Below are 20,687 nucleotides of genomic sequence, written 5' to 3'. Positions count from 1 at the left end.
ACTTTACTCATCAAAGCAGATAATATGTCAAGTGTATTGCATAAACAAGCTTCCTTCCACTGAAAGCAACAAAGTAGTAGTATAGATACCCCAGTCTATACAAATTATGCTGGTATTGTATAGTAGAAGTAGTAGTTCACTTTTCCCCCTGAATTGAGAGAGATCACAAATTTCAGTTCAGTTTTATTATTATTATTATTATTTTTAATTTCAGTGTCCTTAGTGTGTTGGTACCAAGTTTGTTGTAGTTGTTGTTTGTAGTAGTTGTAGGGTTGTTCGATATAGGGAAAAAAGAAGCACGCCCCCCCGCCATATTGATCAATCTCGATTTTCGATTTGATCTTCTTCCATCTTATTAAAAACATACAACATACATGCAAACATTGTGGACTTCAGGCATAAGGACAGGGTGTCAGTTATTACAGTTTATATTTCGTGTTGATAGGACCAACAATTCCGGAGATATTCACATTTAAAAGTTCAAATGAGTTCGTACAATATCTTAAACGCAAAGTATACGCGCGTTACCGTCAGCGGCAGAAACACGTGCACGCGCGCGCTGCTCTATCAACAGAAACATGTGCGATGTCCGTTCACTAAATGAGGACTAAAGTTTAACTCATAAACGTCCTTCACTTTCCATAACTTGGGCTTTAAAGAAAGAGGATAAAAAGTGAGGGGCTGGAGTTAAAGGGAGGGGGGGTCAGACGCACACGCCCAGACGCGCGCAGAGGGAGACTCGACTTTTAGTTAAATAGTGCAGATTTAAGTCAAAACCTGTGAACATGTGAGGAAACAAAGGGTCCGCTGTGGCTCAGGTTACTTTTTCCTCAACAAGAGCGTAAATCCTCGTCAGTACTATGCGCTCTTTCTGCCACATGATTGGCTGTTGACGATAAAATAGTGGCGATCGCGATGGCAAATGGTAAATGGTCACATTTTTATATAGCGATCTATCGATCTTTCGATTTTTGGCACAGCCCTACTGTAAAATGCTGTAATGTAAGTTCCAGGCAGTCAAGGCCGCTGAAAGGATGAAAAGATCCAGAGTCAGATTACATTATGGAATAATGCACCTTCATCTTGTGTAATAAGTCATTATCTTATCTCCAAAAAAAAAAAAAAAAAAATTCCATTACAGTTATGTTCCAGAGTAATTTGTTGTCTAGAGTGCCTTGACTGTATGTTATCAGCTCCACTCCCAGCCCGCTATCTGCAGTCCTCTCAGCTCAACGGGAAAAGTTCAGCACTGCTTGCAGTGATAAATGCTCCGCTTTGTCTTTTAGGTACGATAGCATTTATGTGCCCACACGCCGTGGGTTAATCAATTGATTAGTGGCATTGATTAACAGGGGCGTGTTAAAAGGAGAAGTAGAAAAATCTATTCATATAAAATGACACAGGCTTGATGTTGCGGCTATGCAAGTGTGAATTTCCTGTTTTTGCAGTGGGAACTTATAGAAGGTCTGCTTTACAGTTAAAAGCTGCATTGTTTCTAATCTTGTATAGCAATTATATTGTGCAGGGGTAGTTTTTCCATGCCTTAATGCACGTACTAAGACAAAATACTCTGATATGTTAAATTTGACACCTTTTGAATACTGTTAATATATTTTGTTAAACTGTCTTATCTGCATATCACTACAAGGTGTCAAGTCAAAATGCAAAGTTCCTGATTTTAAAAGAGAACTATTATAGGGAAGATGTTTAGAAGTATCCCATATCAGCCAGCCCTACAGCCCCATCTCTGTGTGTGGGGCACAGTTAACCAACCCTCAATCACACAAATGAAAACGGTAGTTTACAATTGATGTAAGTACTTTTATTTCTCAAAGTCATCTCTGACAAAATACTGAACAACATGTCGCCACAGTGTAATATCTCTCCTGTGTTGGGTTTACAAAATTTCAGTACCTGCTTTTAGAGAAAGAGGAACATTTGTAGATGTAATCTGAGAGAGAATGAATGAGCGTGACGTGAGGTTGGCCAGTGAAAGTAGAAGCAGAGTAGTGAGGATGTTCTGAAGAGGAAGCGGACCCAATGCCAGGCCTGTGCAAAAAATGCTGACTTCATATCTGATGAGGTAAACCAAGAGTTCTTTTAGAGCCATATATGTTTAGTGACTTCCTTTTGATGCTGTGGGTATGCTGTTCAACTGGTGCAATTAGTCACATTAAATGGTATTGCTCTTAATAAAAAAAAGTAATAATCTTATGCTATTGTGTTCTGCCTTTTAAAATCTTGAAGCAAAGTCAAATGTTTAAATGCTATGATGGCTTTTAGAAACATGAGTCACAAAACCTTACTAATAAATCTGATAATAATCATAATATTATGGTGCATTCATTTCAATTTAAATGTTGTTATTTAATACAAATCATTCTTGACTATTTAACACAAAAATTCTATCTATTCCTCCAAAATATGAACCCCTCGCCAAGGAACATGCTGGCAGTGGGATCGACCTTGCAATCTCCAAACTATTTGATTAAAACTTGATTAAAATGACAGTACTGCTCTTATTGTCAAAAATGCCTCCATTATATTTTTGCAGACTTAAGAATTCAGGTTAATGCATTCAGGATGTATTTTGTGGAGGCATGTGGGTGCGGTGTGAAAGAGCTCTGCAGTGCAGCTGTGGGTTTGGAGGAAGCCGCATGATCCACTTATGACCAGCAGTCATGTGACTATATATTACTGGAGTTAGACCTCTGCATGCATGCACCTCCAGGTTAACAAACACAGCCTGCATGTGTATTTGCCTGGATAATCTTGTCATCTTTGCTGTTCCCCAAAGTTCTTTTAAGCCACAACAACACGAATAAACCCAATTTTTTGCAGATTTTGGTTAATCACATCGCACTAGATCGAAAAAATATTTTCAGTGTTCCTCTGTTTTGTTTAAAAGTATGATTTCATTGTACCAGTGGTGTAAATACCATTGTACATACAGTAAGTGTGGAGAGTCCCTAAAGTGTGCACTGAGTGGGCTCTTGGGACAGTACAGTGCTGCTTGCATAACCTTAAGCTACCCATGACAACAGACCTGGAGAGTAGTAGAGGAAACGGACACAGGAAAGACAAATAATGACAAAGATGAGAGAGAATGACTCTGCTCAAGTTGAGCAGGAAGTGCTAACTTGTGGTTTCCAAAGAGTTTGTGACATCAGACAAAGGGTGAAACAAGTTCTGGGAGTGATTATGGGAATTTAGGAATGTTGATTTGAAGGACACTATCTCCACTCACAGGAAGAAATGAATAGTTTTTGTGGATACATTTTAGCTTGGTCTTTGTATTCCAATTTTTCTTATCACATCTGGACAAAGTCACTTAACAATAGTTTTATTATTCTAATCTCAGTCAAACTTGACACTCAGTGATTGATGAGTTCCAAACAATGGTTAACCTGGTGACAACAAGGGAAAAAAGGCTTGGCATTGCATACTCTCCTCATATGACCTAAAACCTGCACTAACTTTCCTAAACAAAAAGGGAATGAACTCTGTCATTGACAGACTCAGAACATTTGTGCAATAGTTCTTTTATAGGGTTGTGCAATTAATCAAATTTCAATTGAGATCAATCCACAAACTTCTTTGTCAATGATATGCTTTGGTGTTTTGATTCGAGTGATCTACAGCCAGTCCTGTCAGTGAAGCATGTGATTTGAAACAGAGGTCAGACTTAGGAGGAACAAAAAAAGTCTGTATTGCTTATGTTCAAGAGGTCATATTTATTTATTTTTAATAAGACAAAATAAATAAATAATACATTGAAATTATTCAGTATGAGGAAAAAAACAACAACTTTTGGTTATATGAAGCTCAGCAGTGAGCCATGTGACTTGAATACACAATCAAACTTAAATATGTTCATTGTAGGTCAAACCACAAACTCTACTCTTTTTCCAGGACGGGAAATGATCACAAAACCTCTGTGTACATGGCCTGTGTATGTTTTTTTTTTTCTGATTCCTTATACACCAGGTGTGTCAAAAAAATCTGAAAATCAGATACCAATCTAGAAACTAGATACTCATTTGAACAAATATTGATACTAAGAAGTCACATTCACAGGGTAGAAATGAACCTTTCATGAATAGCTTTCTATTGTCTAAAGTGTTATTTTTATTATCATTGTGGTATCAGAATCAGTATTGAGCATCTAGTGTATTCCTTTATATCTGAATGTCACAACAATACTAGTACTATACATAAAGCATAGTTCAAAGGATCCAAACTCATAAAATTTGTATATTTGACCCTGTTTTTTTGGGGGTTTTTTTTATATGTAAATACCGTCATAAATATCAATCTCAGCCTTTCCCTTGTCCTACATCATTTGCTGTTAAAATTGTCATAAAAGAAGGATTTATTGGTGCTGACTAACACATATGGCATTACTGACCGCATGTTTTAGTATTGACTGACCAGATGCTGTGTGTGTGTGTTTGTATTGATCCAACGCCTCAGGGCCTCCTTGGCATCACTTACCCGGGGTCACGAGAGGTAGAGGCTGTTCCTGTACTGATGAAGTCCAATAATAATCCAGCCTCTCCACGCATATTTCACAGGCCTCCCTGGAAAAAAAGCCAAAGAAAAAACTCCAATTGAAAATCTTTAACTCAGCACGTTTGCTTTGTCAATAATGTGGAATTAGCGGCATTGTAGTCGCTAATTGTGAGGGATTTAGCGCTAATTCTTTGAGTAATCAGCTGTTTACTTTCCAATATGGGATTCAAATGGGCTACGTTAGGCTAATTTTGACTTGTATTTCCTGGATAGCGATGTCTATTTATCTTAAAAGCTGGCGCACATACTATGCACATACTGTACATTCATTTGTATGCTTGCCCCACTTCCTTGCTCGTAATTGTATGCACGTGTGGCTATGAGTGTCACCGATATGCATGGTGCTAAAAATGTGTGACAGCTTTAATGCCTGAAAGCTACATGGGTATGTGTGTGTGGGAGCGTGCATGTGTGTCTAAGCGAGCGTGCACGTACTATACTGTAGAAGGCATTTTGTGGAGAGGTATAGTGGAGAGGAGGGGAAAGTGCTGGTATAGTGCTTATCAGGGAGCTGGCAGAAAAGCAGAGATGGCCTCCCACTGCTGAGCTATCAATGTGAAGTTAATTGCGTTTCCTTTTTGAGGCCTACACCACTGCAGCAGCTGTGGTCAGGGGGGATTTCAGTGTGTCCCTCAAAGTGTGAATGTGGCATTTATGCTCCATGTAAAGGGAAAACACCTGCTTGTGTGTGAAAGACAGAAAGAAAGTCCAGATGCGTTTCAGCTGTAAGGAAGGTTTGTGCTGTGACTAAAAGGTCGAAGTTCAATGTGACAAAGATCAACTGTGCAGTATTGGGAATAAATGTACAGAAAATACATATTCTCTGTACATTCCATTCTGTATTTTTTTTTCATTCTATGGTTACTTTTCTAAAATTAAAGGAATACATGGTGGTACTTGATCACACAATTTAGCCTTCAAACTGCACAGAATTAGTGATTAGTGGTACATATGAGTGTGATTTTTCCTCCTCTGATCAGTGATAAATAAAAGCATAATAAATGGTGAAATAAATATAAAGCTGCGTTTACCCTCTATAATTTAAAAGCAGCTCTGTATGGACCATGTAATGAAATATGTTACAAAATACATTCTAATGCTGGCATTCAGTATTCTCTAAATACATTCGCTACATAAATACATTCTCTAGCTAAATACATTTTCAAAGTATTCTTCCCATCACTGCAACTGTGATAGGCTTGAGTCAAGTTTCATGTTCTAAACTGATTGTTATTGTGGTGAATTTTCTACAGTAGTTTAGTATAGGCAGTTTCTCAAGCTTTAATATAAAATTACCTTTTCAAGTACCACCAGATGTTAACCCAGACTATACCAGAGATGAGAATATGTACCACAGTTTGAGAAACAATGAATCAATTTCAAATCAATCAAAACATTATTCAGTTTGATAACTATTGAACAATATTTTGGTTCTGGTCACATGTAAATGAATGGCGTATTTAAATGCACAGTATAATTCTTATGTTTTTAAGTTCCGTATATAATGATAATATATGTTACACTATAGACTGGAGTATTTCTTGTGGACTACTTTGAGGTAACTATTATTTGTATGGAATGTAGAGGAATGTAACACTTATTCTGAATTCTGCAGTCCCTGATGTTCTGGCCCTATACATTCCTATACTCCCATATGTGTTGATAAGTGAAAATAAACTATGTCAAAACCACTCAGTATTTATAAGTCTATCCGTGACATGTTTGACTGAGCCATACAGGCTTTGGTATTTTGCTATACTGGCTCCGCTACAATAACAATACAATACAAATCTTATAGTGCATATCTACTGTGTCTGCTTGTGCGTAAGCCTGCTATCCATCATGCACTTTATTTAGTTAGCCCCAAACGGACTTGACACAAAATGATACAAACCACATTACCTCGACAGCGACACAATGAGATGAAGAGGGGAGATAGGAGGAGAATAGATAAACTGGAAGAGGCAGAAGTATGTAGGGAGAGAGAGAGAGAGAGAGAGAGAGAGAGAGAGAGAGAGAGAGAGAGAGAGAGAGAGAGAGAGAGAGAGAGAGAGAGAGAGAGAGAGAGAGGGGTAGGGGTGGGGATGGGGGGGGGTGGACAGAGGAGGTGGGCTGGACTTGGCACGAGCACAGCCTGTCCTATTGAGGAGGACAAGGTCGCTCAAGGTCCTCTGTCAGTCGTGATGGTTACAGTGGGGGTGGTGGGATATATATGGAGTAGTAATGCATTGGCCCACAGTAAAGATGTTGTGCGTATGTATTCAGAGCTGGTTGTCATTATGATAATGGATTTACATTAAATTGCTGTGGGTTTCTTGGTTGTGCTACAGTGGATAAGTGCTGTATTGTATCTGTCATGCTTTATAGTTTTGTAGCTGAGATGGGAGGTGGAAGGAGCCCATTAAATGTCTTGATGAATGAAGATTTAGGCACTATAATAATAAGGGTTAAAGTAGTATGTCTGCACTTATGCCTACATTGTTAGGGATATCGGTATCAAATATCGGCGCCTTTATTGAAAAATTTGCTGGCTTCCAAATATCAGTTCAGCAAATATCCAGGTTGGACATATAAATTGATGTAATAAGACTATTGACTGGGCTTACATTCTGCCCAGAAAGTCTCATAATGTTTGAATTTGTATTTATCGTATTTCTGTGGTTATTGGAGGGGTAAAAACAGTTACATAACACATCTGGATCAATTTTTTCTCTTTCTATTTTTGTTTAAAGGAAATAAATGATGTTTTCAATGCTGTCAGTATCGAGTATTGGCAGATATTTAATGCTATAGTATCTTAATCGGTATCAGAACTAAAAAAGTTGGATCGGTGCATCACTAGACATTGTATGATATGTGTGATTTTTGAACCTCAGCCAAGAGCGTCACATGACTTTCTTTTTGGAGAGCTTTTACTGTACTTATGTACGTATGTGCTGCGTGCCTGCTTCAATAATGCATTTCCATATGTCCGACGGGCATTCAGACGGGACAGCTCTGTGTTAAATGTGTGAGAGCCTGCAGGACTGGCCTCACCCACAGCCTCTTAGCGTTTTCCCATCATATGGCGCCTCAGAGGACATCAGCAAGCCATGCCATGTGTCTACCCACGTGGCTCCTGCTCTACTTATGATAGTGGACTCAATCTGTTATATATTAGTAATTGTTTTGTTGTTCTTGAAGAATATAAGACAAGTGTCAGTAGTGTGAGGCAGTGTTCAAGTATCCCAGATTTAGTTCAAACTGCTGGCTTAAAGGTCCCATATTAGACTTACACACACTGTATTGATCAACAAGGGAAGTTACTTGGACACAGTAGGTAACATATCAAATTATATTACAATAGCAAAGAGTAAAAAAACAAACAAAACAAAATTACACAAAACTGATTCTTGTGAGCTTATGCCATGTTAGAATGCTGTTACCTCCTCAAAAATATACCTTGTTAAATTTAGCTGTTTCATTCATACATGTTCCTTTAGTATTAGCCTGTCTACATCTCCAAAGCTCAAAATGCTCTGTTTCACCTCATGAGCATTAAGTCATGAAGTGGTAGATTTCAAGTTAACAGCTACTTTACTTTTTGTTATGTAGAGATGAGCAATTCAGAGCTGAAATCATACAAATGGTTCTAGTGAAGTTGTATGGAACACAGTGGAGCACTTCCTGTAGTAACACAACATCACAATGTGGAACAGAGTATTTTCTGTTTGAGAATAGAACTCAGCCTAAATATGCAGGGTTTGTGTGTTTAACGTGTGTGAATAAAACAAAACACAACTCCAGGTCTGTTTTTGATGAGGAAACATTATACATAGATCAGAAAATAGCCTTTTAAAAGAGAATTTGATTTAGGCAGAACCAGGAAGATTAAATCAGTTTGTTTTTAAGACAATGCTGGTTTTGATCTTATTCAATTCAGATTTTGTTTCATTTTATTTTGTTCTGCTTTTGTATACTTTAGTTCTTTGACACACTACTTTGAGAGACAATTATTTTTTGAGGTGATACCATAGACTTGAACCTCTGCTTGGCCTATCTTTTTTCTTTAATATCCTATGCAGCCCTGCTCCAAGTTACAGTATGTAATATTTGAGATAAAATGAGAACATTGATTTCAGTTAGCACATATAGCCTGTAGGAGTTGCCCTGCAAGCGAGGCACTTTGCGTTAAAACAAGACAAATGTGATGGGAAAGTAATGCATTTGCTAATGGCATCCAGTGCACTGCTAGCTTAGCTTTGTTTGCAAGGCATATAGGTCCATGAGCGCAGGCGTGATTTGCAGCTAAAGATGCTGCTGAATAAATAAATTAGCAGATAATGGTGTGTGATGTTACACAACAAAAGATGGATTCATCAGACTGTTGACATTTGGGTTTGCAAATACAATGGTAATTTTCTGGTCTCACTCCACAGCAAACAATCCGAGTCACAGGCTTTGATTCATGTATTGGTTTTATACAGATGCTCTCCATGAAATACGACTTTTGACATTTTTGTGGCCTGTCATTGGCACACATTATAATGTTTTTTTATGTGTTAGCTGAATAACTTCGGTTGTGGTGCTCTTGGTGTGGGGTTTTATCTTTCTGTGTGCCTTGATTGGATCAGATCAGTATGCTGCTATAAATCAAGTAGCACTCCACAATGCAAGTTGGCTGTAACTGTTGCGCTTCCATACACCTACGCATCAGAGTTGTTTTGTTTTTATATTTAGAGGTCTGTTTTTTTTGGAAATACCTGGCTTGTGTTACATTACTACATGAATCAGATGTTAAATACAAGTAATTATTTCTCCAAATACATTTTAGTTTGAGTAATTTTTTGAGTACTACTTTTTTACTTCTGAGCAATATTATTTAAAAGTAACATTATGTTTGCTTTGATACAAATTTTAGCTTCTTTTTCTACCTCCCATGTCAGATTGAGTCAAATGAGAAGTCAGTCCATAGTTTCTACCAATGGCAGAGAGGCAGCGTCATGTGAGCTACACCTGAGTCTCCAATTACTTTTACTCTGAATTGGCTCATTTTTCTGACGTAGTGGCGCACCTTTTCTGTGAAGAGACACGTGGTAGAGAGACAGAGGTGTCTGGAGTATCAGGGTGACTCACGGTTGGACCACATCCCTCCCCTTTGTTCCAGTACTTTGAAAACCCTCTACAGACAGGTTTGTTGTGGTTGAATCTGGGTCAAGCCATGCACTTCATAGGATGGAACCAGAGACATGCATGCATGCAAAGACAATTTGGCAAAGTTTCTTGTAATTACTCTCTTGCAAATGGATTACAAATAAAAACGTGCACCAACAATGACATGATCTCATCTCTGTATGACATGGTTTGATGCCATGGTTTGTGGTTGGTCTGTGCAAACAAGCAACAAAAGTTAGATGTGGAAAGTAAAGCTAAAGCTGAGATCTTAACTTTCATTTGCAGGTTACAACTTCTTATAGATATTGATACTTTCTCTTCAAATGGCCATTCAAGAAACATATTTAAAACACAGATTTTGTTCACATACTTTAATCATACTTATGACACTTGGCTAAACCTTCCCCACCAATTATGAGCTTTAGATGGGGTACAGTCTGGACATTGACAAGTTCGTCACTTTGCTGACTTTCAGTTAACCTAACAACAATTTCCTTCACCATTCATTTACAGAGAAAATCTTACTCTAAACCATTTCCGACTAACACATTTGACCGTTGCTGAACTTATTTTCGGTTATTTTTTAATTCGACAACAGTTCCCCTCCTGCAGACTTCCTCTTTCGCCCATCACATATTAACATTCCTGTCACAGAGCTGATGTCTGTACCTGGTGTGAGGAAGGGAAGCCCTCATTAAATACCAGGGCAGATCAGGTGGACAGGCTTTAACCGCCGTGAGCACTCAACCATTTATCTCATCCCACCATATGGATTATTCATTTTCTATAAAAACCACGAATTAGGACGGAGAAAATGGCACAGTTACAGTTGTAAAGCATTCAGATTAAGTTGTTTTTGTAGACATAATTGTTTAAATTTATGCATAGTCAGAAACTGTTGTGCCCAAATGTATTTAGATTAGGACTTGTTGTTGGTTGTTGTTGTTATCCCAGCTAATTAGGTTAACCATTTGCTTGTTTATAGTGGTAAGATGAGATAAGATCGATAAGATGTTATATGAATCACATTATTATTATTGGTGTTTGTAATTTACATCTGCTTTATCTCAACATCGCTCCCTGTTGTCTCTTGTGTCCACAGTGAATGAGTATGTGTTCATGGTCCAAGCCAGAGGGATCCAGATCAGGGAGAACGTGAAGAACATCGGAGCTCAGGTCTTGGAGCAGGTGGTGAGGGGCGCCTACAGCAATGGCACAGGTATGATATAATCCCATCCATAATCATTAGGGTTGGGACGAGACAGAATTTACAGAAGACGAGACACAAGATTAGGTTCATAAGAATGAGACAAGGAGAGATTTGAAATAATTTGTAATAAAATAATTGTGCAATCCTGTTTGCAGTTTTGGCTAAATATTTTTTAGCTTAATATTTTTGTTGTGTAGGCCACAGCTCCTCAAGAGATGTAACTTACCAGCTTTTAACATTTTTTTTTTGTCCAATCTAGATGTAAACTAAATGGAAAAAAATTTTTTTTTTTTAAATCTAACAAGATCATTTGTGTCATGTGTGCGCAATCTTGTGACAATTTTATCTTCCTGTCCTGTCCAATCCCTAGTACATAATCACATGTTTTGTAAATTCAGTATGACTAACACATTTCTTTTGATTCCACATTCAAGACTACTCCTATGACTTTAACATGAGCGACAGTGATGCTCCACCCACCACATACCTTCCAGAGGGCTTCACTTACCTCGCATCACAGCCCTGCCCTGAAAGACTGCCCTCTATGAGTAAGTACAGTGTTACCGTTCAGCTTTCAACATCACACTTGTGGCTAATGTTGCAATATCTCTTAGGCATTCAAACCACCCTAACAAGATTGCTTTATGGGATTTATTGTGCTGCTCCTTCTAATGACACATCTTTTTAATGGACCAAACACATTATTACACATACAATGCATGCAAAATGGGGTTATTGCAACTAATGGATTGGCAATTTATGTGCCAGGGCAATTAGTTGTGGCTCAGTTCTTTTACTATGCACAGTCAGTGGGTCAGATTGTAATTTCTGCCATTTGTTTTTGATCTCTCAGTGGGTAGAATTGAAGTGAACATGAGCGAGGTGTCTTTGGAGGAGGTGGAGCGGTCACTGTTGGAGGTGCAGCCTGGAATAACTATGGGTGGTTACTGGAAACCCCAAGACTGTTTACCTCGATGGAAAGTAAGAAAGTCATGAAGATACATTGTAGATACTAATAATAAACACAATCTAGATAATTTTGAGTAATTATTTAGACACAGTAGCTCACACATCACAATATATTATAATAACAAAGAGCAGAAATACAAATGTTAATATTAAATTTGAAATACATTCAAAATAAGTAGCAAAAATAGCAAGAAAATAGTCATAATTATTTAAATGTATATTTACAAGTTGAAAGTAGTATAGTAATACAAATATATCTCAGGTATATATTATAAATTAGAAGACTGACTTTTCACTTGCATGTATTTGTTCACTACAACTTTTGTTTGCCCAAAAGCCTGAATCTTGACGAATAACTGAATACTAGAATTTAGATACTGTAGATTAGACATGTCAAACATAGGCCCGGGAGCCAAATTTGGCCCGCGATACAATTATATTTGACCCACAAGATCATATCAAATATGTTTTAGAGCTGGCCCGCCGGATACAGATAGGCTATAGAGACATTATTTATTTAAAATGTTGTTATTATTTTATATTATGCTTGTTCTGGATTCAATGTTTAAGCAAAACTATTATTAAACATTTATTTTAATAAGAAAAGGTTTAACAGTACACATCTTAAAAGAAGAGAAAACATGCAGATGTTGTTGAAATTTTTCAATAAATATTTAGTTTGGCCCACGACTTAGTCCCAGTTTTTAATTTCTTCCCTTTGTGAATTTGAGTTTGACACCCCTGATGTAGATTAATATTCCCTCTGACCACATGAATGAATTTAATGAAATTTACAATAATAGCAGTTCTCATCAACAACTTCAAATTTAAGTTATACAATATAAGGACATGATTATAATTATTATTTTTATTTATGACTACTGAATAAGAAAAATGTGTTTACCCAGCACATTAATTCTGCAAATGCCAAGGATGCTCAAACCTGTTTAAACGTGAGCTTTTTAAAATTCATTCTATGCTCCAATTTTATACTGAATGCATACCATATGTCAGTGTGTTTTTTATATACACAGTGCCCTAGAGCAGTGGCAATTATTACCTTTCTTCAGCAGCCACATGTTCTTTAGCTTTTCTGCTCTGTAACCTTCTTTTCATAATTGATTTACAGCGTTACCACTGTTTTCATCTTACTATACTGTTACTATATGCTTATCTTTTATCTGTCTTTTCTTGCTGTTGTTTTTTTAAGGTGGCAATTCTAGTTCCATTTAGAAATCGTCATGAACACTTACCCATCCTCCTGAGACACCTGGTGCCCGTGCTGCAAAAACAAAGACTCCAATTTGCCTTTTATGTAATAGAGCAGGTACATACTCTCTACTAGCACAGAACACTGTTCAAATGATACACATGCACAAATCATGATGTGTATTTATGCACAGAAGCAAAACAATAGTATATAGCAATTCTGTACTTTGAATATTCTGCAACTCTGAAATGTCTTCACTAAACAAATGTGGAACCACTGTTGAAATAAAGTAAAACTCTTTTCATTGTTCTTTAAAGGTCCAGTATTACATGTACTGAATTCTTATGAGCTGTAAGCCACGTTAGAATGCTGCTTCTCAAAAACATCCCTGGAGTCGTGTTTTGTTTTATTCACACATATTTGAGTAATCTTTTTTTTTTTAGTCTACATTTCCAAAGCCTAGAAAGCCTTGTGATGTCATGAAGAGGTCATTTTCAAGTTAAAAGTTACCTTTTACCTTTTGTTGAATAGAGACTGATAATTGCAAGGTTGAAATCATCCAAATGATTCTAGAGAAGGTGTATGGAGTTTAAAAAACACACTGGAGCACTCCGTGTATTACCACATGACATCACAAGGTGGAACAGAGTGTTTTCATTTTAAGAGAAGAACAGTTTTTTGATGAGGTAACAACATTATAACATAGATCAGAAAATAGTGTAACCTTCACTGGTATACACAAGATAGTTTTCCAATATAATCGGTTTCAAAAGTTTATATTATGTGAACACAAAATTTGCACATATTCAGAGAAGTGGTAAATAAAAAAAATCATGCAGAAATTATACATACAAAATATTAACTTCAATGTTGATATATTTTTTCTCCAGGGGGGTACAGAGCCATTCAACAGAGCTATGCTATTTAACGTCGGCTATAAAGAGGCCATGAAGGACTTCGACTGGGACTGTCTGATTTTTCATGATGTAGACCACCTCATGGAGAATGACAGAAACTACTATGGCTGCACTGACATGCCCCGCCACTTTGCAGTACAACTGGATAAGTACTCCTACATGTAAGTATTTTCCTCCTGTCTGCATTCAGATTTATAAGTATATATTTCCTTAATCTGTAGTGTTTAATGCTATTGTCCCTCCAAGGCTTCCATATAATGAATTCTTCGGCGGTGTCAGTGGCCTCACGGTAAAGCAGTTCAAAAAGATTAATGGATTTCCTAATGCGTTCTGGGGCTGGGGAGGAGAGGACGATGACCTCTGGAACAGGTGAGCAAGTGCTGACATAAAGAGGCATTGACCCAAACCCACCATGTGACTGTATTGGTGTCACTGACTTTAGTGAGACCTGCACATCAAACCATTGACTCCAGATACAACAACAGAAAATATTTGTCTTTCTAGGGTCAAAAACCTCACCATCACACACAAATCTATTCATTATCTTTCATTAGGATCTAGGCTTTATTTATTCACAGTGCAGCAGAGAATGGGCTGGAGACTGGGGGAGACAGTTAGCAAATTTGTCCAGTTATCCCATAAGCCATCTTGTCATATTTTTTCTTGACTATCTATTTTAATCTTAGCTATTCATTTGTTAGTGTAGCCAATTAAAAGAACTGAATATAAGATTTGGATTTTTTATTAATTTCATATTTAATACTGTATTCCTAGATATAAGATGTTCAAATTCAATTGAGCAAAATGAGCCTCACATGATTCTCTCATTTGGGTTTCCAATTTGCTAAACCAACTGGCATTCAGTTGGTTTAAAAAAGTTGAGGGAGTAAATTCTGCAGGTTCTGAGCTTTCATGTAAGGCATGACCTGTCCATATATTGAGAATGAGAAAAACTTATAAAACTTATATTCTATATGCAGGTTAAGGCTTTTTTTTACAAGCGTAAGAGTGCTCGCTACTATAAAGAAAGCAAATATTTCTTTTTTTGTCTAACCTAGTTAACCTAGGAACTAACTCAACACAACCAACGTTGCCTGGACAACAGTTTGCAAACCAATGGGTTTGGCCTCTTGGCAGATAATGCTTTTTTTTCTCTCTGTTTGTCTTTAGTACACTACATTGTTGTCTAGCTATCAGCTCAAAGGCAGCTGTACTTTATTAAGATGTGTTTGCATTTAACTATATTGATTATCTAGTATTGTGTTTGTCAGTTTTCACTGTAGATTATCTCAGGGGAGAACATTTAAATTAAACTCTATTCACATCTTTGAGATAACTGTGTTTATTAGAATGTTGCCATTCAAAGCCTGCTGTGCGCTATATGGACTGACAAGGAGTAACTTTGTCTGTACAGGGTGCATTACGGCAATTACACAGTGAGCCGCCCACGAGGAAACCAGGGACGCTACAAGTCTATCCCACACCACCATCGTGGAGAGGTCCAGTTCTTGGGGAGGTGAGTCTGTCTGCCAGTCGGAAATAAACTGGTCTATGGTGAAAAGTGGCAGCTGATAATTGCACTAGGGGCTTAGGCTCATGTGATGTAAGCCAGTCACATGAAAGGCCCAGGGCAGTGACTTTTAAAGTTTTGAAGCTTTTAAAGACTTTGCATGTGATCATGTGATCATGTGTCAGGGCTGGATTCCAGTCATGCTTTTGCACTTTTACTCAATTTGGGAATTCAATATAACAGACACGGAAGTCTGATTTGGTAAAAAGATAAAAACTTAAAAGTAAGATTAGTAAAAAAAAAGTAAAATTTGAAAATGTAATTATAAAGTGTTGGTAAGTGTATACTGCAACTGATCTACAGTCATTTAAATAATTAAATCAAATGTTTGTATTTTTTCCTCAGTTAAAGTATGTATCCAACTGTATATGTCCACTGTGGTTGTGCAATCTACATGTAAAATCACACACAGTCAGATAGATATGTAGTCTCCACATGCGTGGTGTGAAAACCAGTCTGTCCAGGTTCATAGTTTTGTTTATTAATTCACAACTGTTACTCACCTCACTTCTCTCGAACCACTCGTGTGTTTGTCCTGTAACAGTGTTACAGTAACACACCCTTACTCCTAAATTATTGTAAATTAATGTTGTACTATTTAATTTTAACTTATCCTTATTATACTCTCTATTGGATATGTAATATCTCTTACTTTCCTACAGGTATAGTCTTTTGCGCCATTCAAAGGAGCGTCAGAAAGTGGATGGCCTCAACAACCTAAACTACTCCCCCCTGGTGTCCAGGAGGCCTCTCTACACCAACATCACAGTTAGCCTGAGCAGGAAACTAGCTCCAGTTGCTGATTACTGACCTACCCCGTCAGCTGGACTGCAAAAAAACAAGACCCTCACTGGGAAGTCCCCTGGGACAGCAGCCATATTGTCACCATAGTCGCAGCACTGTTTAGGAAATTTCATTTAATTTGTTTTCTTTTTTTGTATGCAAAAAATGGATGACCAAAACAAGTATGTTTGGTAAATCATACAAAAATGTGGATCAATGTTGCGCTAATTTGTGCCATTGTCCCCATCACTCCACTCATTTGGGCTTATTGTAGTCTTCACATGCCTTTTCAGACCATTTTGGCCTTCAGCATCAATTTCCCACAAGCCTCAGCTCCGTCTTTGCTAAAAAAACTAGTCCCTCATGCATACATGTACACATTTGATTGGGCTGACATTATTGTCCTGGGGATTTGCTCTGCTCTTGCACTTCTTATTTTCACAAATGCAGTAAAGATATTTGCATGCACACGTACAATACACAGCCGTGGGATGAAGCCTGGACTCCTGCAGCTGGTTCTGCAGATAGTATGCCAAATTATATTAGAAACAAGATATAGAAAGACTGTTTTATTGAAATAGTTAATATATTCATCGCTCCATTAAATTACTGTGATGTCTTCGTCTTTGCATTGGAGAACCGGATATTCGGGCTTGCATATGTGACTGTATCAATGTTAGCAATAATAATAATAAGCTGTAATATACCATACAGCTCTGAACTTAGCTGACTTCCTCACTGTATACAGATGCAATAGCCGGGTGCTAGCTTAGCCAGTGGATTTTAAAAGGAGTGACTGTGTATGCAAACGTTTCCACCGAACACACCTTTGCCTAACAAACATAACCATCCCCTACAACCCTGTGTGTGTGCACGCATGTGTGTTTGGGGAGGCAAGGGGGAGCTATGCAAAGGGCCTGTCAGTGCACAAGTGGCACTGACGATAGCTTTGGGCTGGTTTGTGTGTGTGTCTGTGTGTGCGTGTGTGCGTGTGTGTGTCTGTGTGTCTGTGTTTATAGTGTGTAGAAACAGACAAGAGGAAGGAAGAGGATGAGATGGCTATTTTAGGTTCCATAATGTTTACTCACTTTCACTTTTAGGAGGATCTGGAGACTATACTTGATTGCTGTCATTGTCACTGGTGTTTACCAAAGCTGTTTTGAAGCTTGGATGCTTTTCCATTAGTCGTTTGTTGGTAAAATGGTTGTCTGAGCCTTGCTTCACTGCAGCCGGAAAAAGTGTTCCCAGAAACACTACACATCACAGAATTTGAATACAGTAAAGTGGAATTATTTCAGTGTTATTTCATAAGGTAATTTCCTGCTCAACACAGCATTCGTTATGTGATTCAATTAGCAGATAACATAACTGTAGATCCTTTGATGAACATAGAGTTTTCATAGAGAGACACTTTCCTGGTAAACTGGTTGGTGTGGTTGGATTAATAATCACAGTTACACTGACAACGTTTTCAGGTTTAATGTCTGTAGGCATGTGTACTGTGACTATTGAAATAATTCCACTTGTTTGATAAAGTGTGTTCAAAACATGCAGGGGAAGTTCACATGTAGATGCTATAACCGACATCAGGTCATCCACTACTCATTAGCCTGTTAGCCTGTTAGCATCTTGGCTCAAAGCCCTAATGTCAGACTGGAGGTTTTATTAAAACGGCCTGCAATGGAGCATTGCACAGTGTGTTTTTGATTTGTGTGTTTAACAGTGTTGATTTTTATAGTAATGTGACCACTATTTTAAACTTAGTTAATTTTTCACCAACACATCTTTTTCATCATCAGAGTATGTCTTTAGTCATGAAGCTTCACACAAACCGCCTTGTATGCATTTATAAGATGTGTCTTTTGGGGGAAATATGTGGCTAATTGTAACAAGAGGCTGGACCTCATTTTTATTTATTTGATCTTTTAAGAATTATTTTGTGTAATTGTTGAGTTCTATTATCTTGTGGTTGATGTGATAATTAAGTAGGCGACTCACATGACAGACTGTGTTAGATGCACTGAAACCTGTAGTTCCTAATATGTATTTATGTGGGCTTTTGAGGCTAAAATGGAAGTGGTCTATCTTATCTACATTGTGCAATGAGAAGCTAAATTTTTTACAGTAAAATAATGGCAGCTGTGGTTGGCAGAATGTTTTCCTGTATAAAATGTATTAAAGCAGAGGATAGTGTAGGTGACTTGGATTCTTAACATTGTTGTTTTGCTGTAAAAACTTAGCAACCACAGCTGTATGTATTTTACCAAAATTTGACATTTTTGATACATTGTAATGAAATGGACCTGCCCTCGTAGCCTGATATGTATTATATCTGATAAAGCCATTTTGTGTGACAACCACAGGAAAAGCAAGACGCCTAAAAAAGCTAGTGGTCTCTGTCTTTCACTAAGCACCTTGTGGACTAATTGATAATCAATGGTGCTGACTTTCCAGAGCTAACCTTTTGCAATGGCTGCTCTGTGCTATACGTGCTTCACTAGATGTCCGCTTTAAATTCCTAGCCCACACCCAGTGTGAAGATTTTACAAGTTGTCATATTACGTCCACATCGCCTCATTTATTACCTCAATAAATCACTTGAAGCGACAAATTAAGCTATTCAACCTAAATACATAAATAACAATACAAAAGTACTAAATAAATAAATCTTGCTAAATTGTTTACTAAATCCCCAATACATGCTCTTTCGTACTTGCACAGTTAGTATCTCACGCTGTTTAAATCTTGTGCTTTATCTGTTCATTCAGCTGTTGCCTTTTCATTATGCACTCATAAGCTACCTACGTATCTTTGGTTAGTGGCACAATGCCGCTTCAGAAGCACGTTGTATACCTCGTAGCCACTCACTAAGAGGTGACTGTGACAGTCATGGACCCTAGCGACTTACTATATGTGTTAAGTTTTCTTTTCCTTGTGTGTTTGAGTGAAATGGCTAATGTATAGTTAATAACAAATTTACTTTTCTGTTATTTTCATCCTATTCTATATTATTCACCTGCTTCTTTTTCATTGCTTTAAATTAAAAGCTAGATGGACTTTAAGCAGAAGCCAAATGTTAACTAAAAAGACAAAACTCTGTGCAATGAACCGGCAGCTTCATCAGCCATTACCATTTTATCAAAGCAATCCACGCGATTTCAAAAAAGGGTAACCAAATAAGAGCATGTTTTACCTTTCTGCAAAATCTAAATAAGGAAATGGATGGCAACCCCTCTAAGAGCATGCCAAAATCTGTTGTTTATCTTGTGGTCTCATGGTAGACCCAAACCAGGCTTCCTGCTGCTCATTTGAAAACAAACTTGACCTTTGACTCCTGTTGAGCTCTCCATTCTGTGCTAGTTTCAATGACGGTACGCTGTTTTACTATGCACCTGATGAAACTGGCAGCCTTAAGCTTATTAATTTATTGCAGTGTTTTTGTTTTTTACATTTAAGTTTTTATTTTTATAAGAGAAATGTATAAATTGAGGAAAAAAATGTTGATATCAAGAAAAAAAATCATTGTAAATATTGTGTGTAGTGTTTTAGCTTATTATAAGGACTTAAATCACTACAGATGCTAGAGAACAAGACTTTGGAGGGGTTGTGGACAAGTTATTATGGTATCATTTAAAGGTACTCAAAATACTTCTTAGTACTTCATTTCCTCCCATTATTTCATCCCAGTGTCCCAGAAGTATCATAAATTAGTGTAATTATGTCCATCTTTGTCTAATGTATTTCAATATATAAACTATTTTAGGATTGCAATGAGGAGTACAGTACTGAAAATGAAACCAAAACTAGAGCCACAACCCACTCCCAAAACACATATTTTGTAGGAAAGCAAACTGTAATAAAAATATGAAAAAATACTGCTACATATACCGTTATACCTGATTGTAAGGAGGCTTAGTCCTCCTTGACCTGAAGCCATTTGAAGCCACTTGTCAAAGTTTGATGTCAGCCTTATGTGTATCTGTTTGTGTATTGGCATATTATCTTTTGATTATTGAAATTTGTATGATGGAGATTTTTCTTTTATACCATCATTGTTATTGTCAGAGTACACCGATAATAAAAGAGAAACTTGTAAAGATACACATTGTGTACTGAATGCTTCTTATTAATGAATATATATTATATATAAATATATATATATATATATATATATATATATATATATATATATATATATGTGTGTGTATATATATATATATATATATGTATATATATATATATATATATATATATATATATACACACATATACTTCTGTGTTGTGGTTACATTATGCACAGAT

At 37.1% G+C, this 20,687-nt stretch overlaps 1 protein-coding gene across 1 annotated transcript in view; it reads left to right on the top strand.

Annotated features, from left to right (window-relative positions):
• Nucleotides 1–20,486, top strand: part of b4galt5 (UDP-Gal:betaGlcNAc beta 1,4- galactosyltransferase, polypeptide 5) — a 34,547-nt gene extending 14,061 nt beyond the window's left edge. The window contains exons 2-9 of the mRNA XM_020929653.2: nucleotides 10,829–10,945; nucleotides 11,371–11,484; nucleotides 11,790–11,917; nucleotides 13,116–13,232; nucleotides 14,006–14,193; nucleotides 14,279–14,401; nucleotides 15,447–15,548; nucleotides 16,265–20,486. Of these exons, the coding sequence (XP_020785312.1) occupies nucleotides 10,829–10,945; nucleotides 11,371–11,484; nucleotides 11,790–11,917; nucleotides 13,116–13,232; nucleotides 14,006–14,193; nucleotides 14,279–14,401; nucleotides 15,447–15,548; nucleotides 16,265–16,412 (1,037 nt within the window). The 3' untranslated portion in view covers nucleotides 16,413–20,486. The remainder of the gene's footprint in view (nucleotides 1–10,828; nucleotides 10,946–11,370; nucleotides 11,485–11,789; nucleotides 11,918–13,115; nucleotides 13,233–14,005; nucleotides 14,194–14,278; nucleotides 14,402–15,446; nucleotides 15,549–16,264) is intronic.
• The last annotated feature ends 201 nt before the right edge of the window (nucleotides 20,487–20,687 follow it).

This window comes from Boleophthalmus pectinirostris, unplaced genomic scaffold, assembly GCF_026225935.1.
Source record: "Boleophthalmus pectinirostris isolate CB_2022bp ecotype Guang Dong unplaced genomic scaffold, ASM2622593v1 HiC_scaffold_8, whole genome shotgun sequence".
Lineage (NCBI taxonomy): Eukaryota > Metazoa > Chordata > Actinopteri > Gobiiformes > Gobiidae > Boleophthalmus > Boleophthalmus pectinirostris.
Note: the sequence above shows the minus strand (reverse complement) of the source record. Positions and strands in the feature narration are given on the sequence as shown.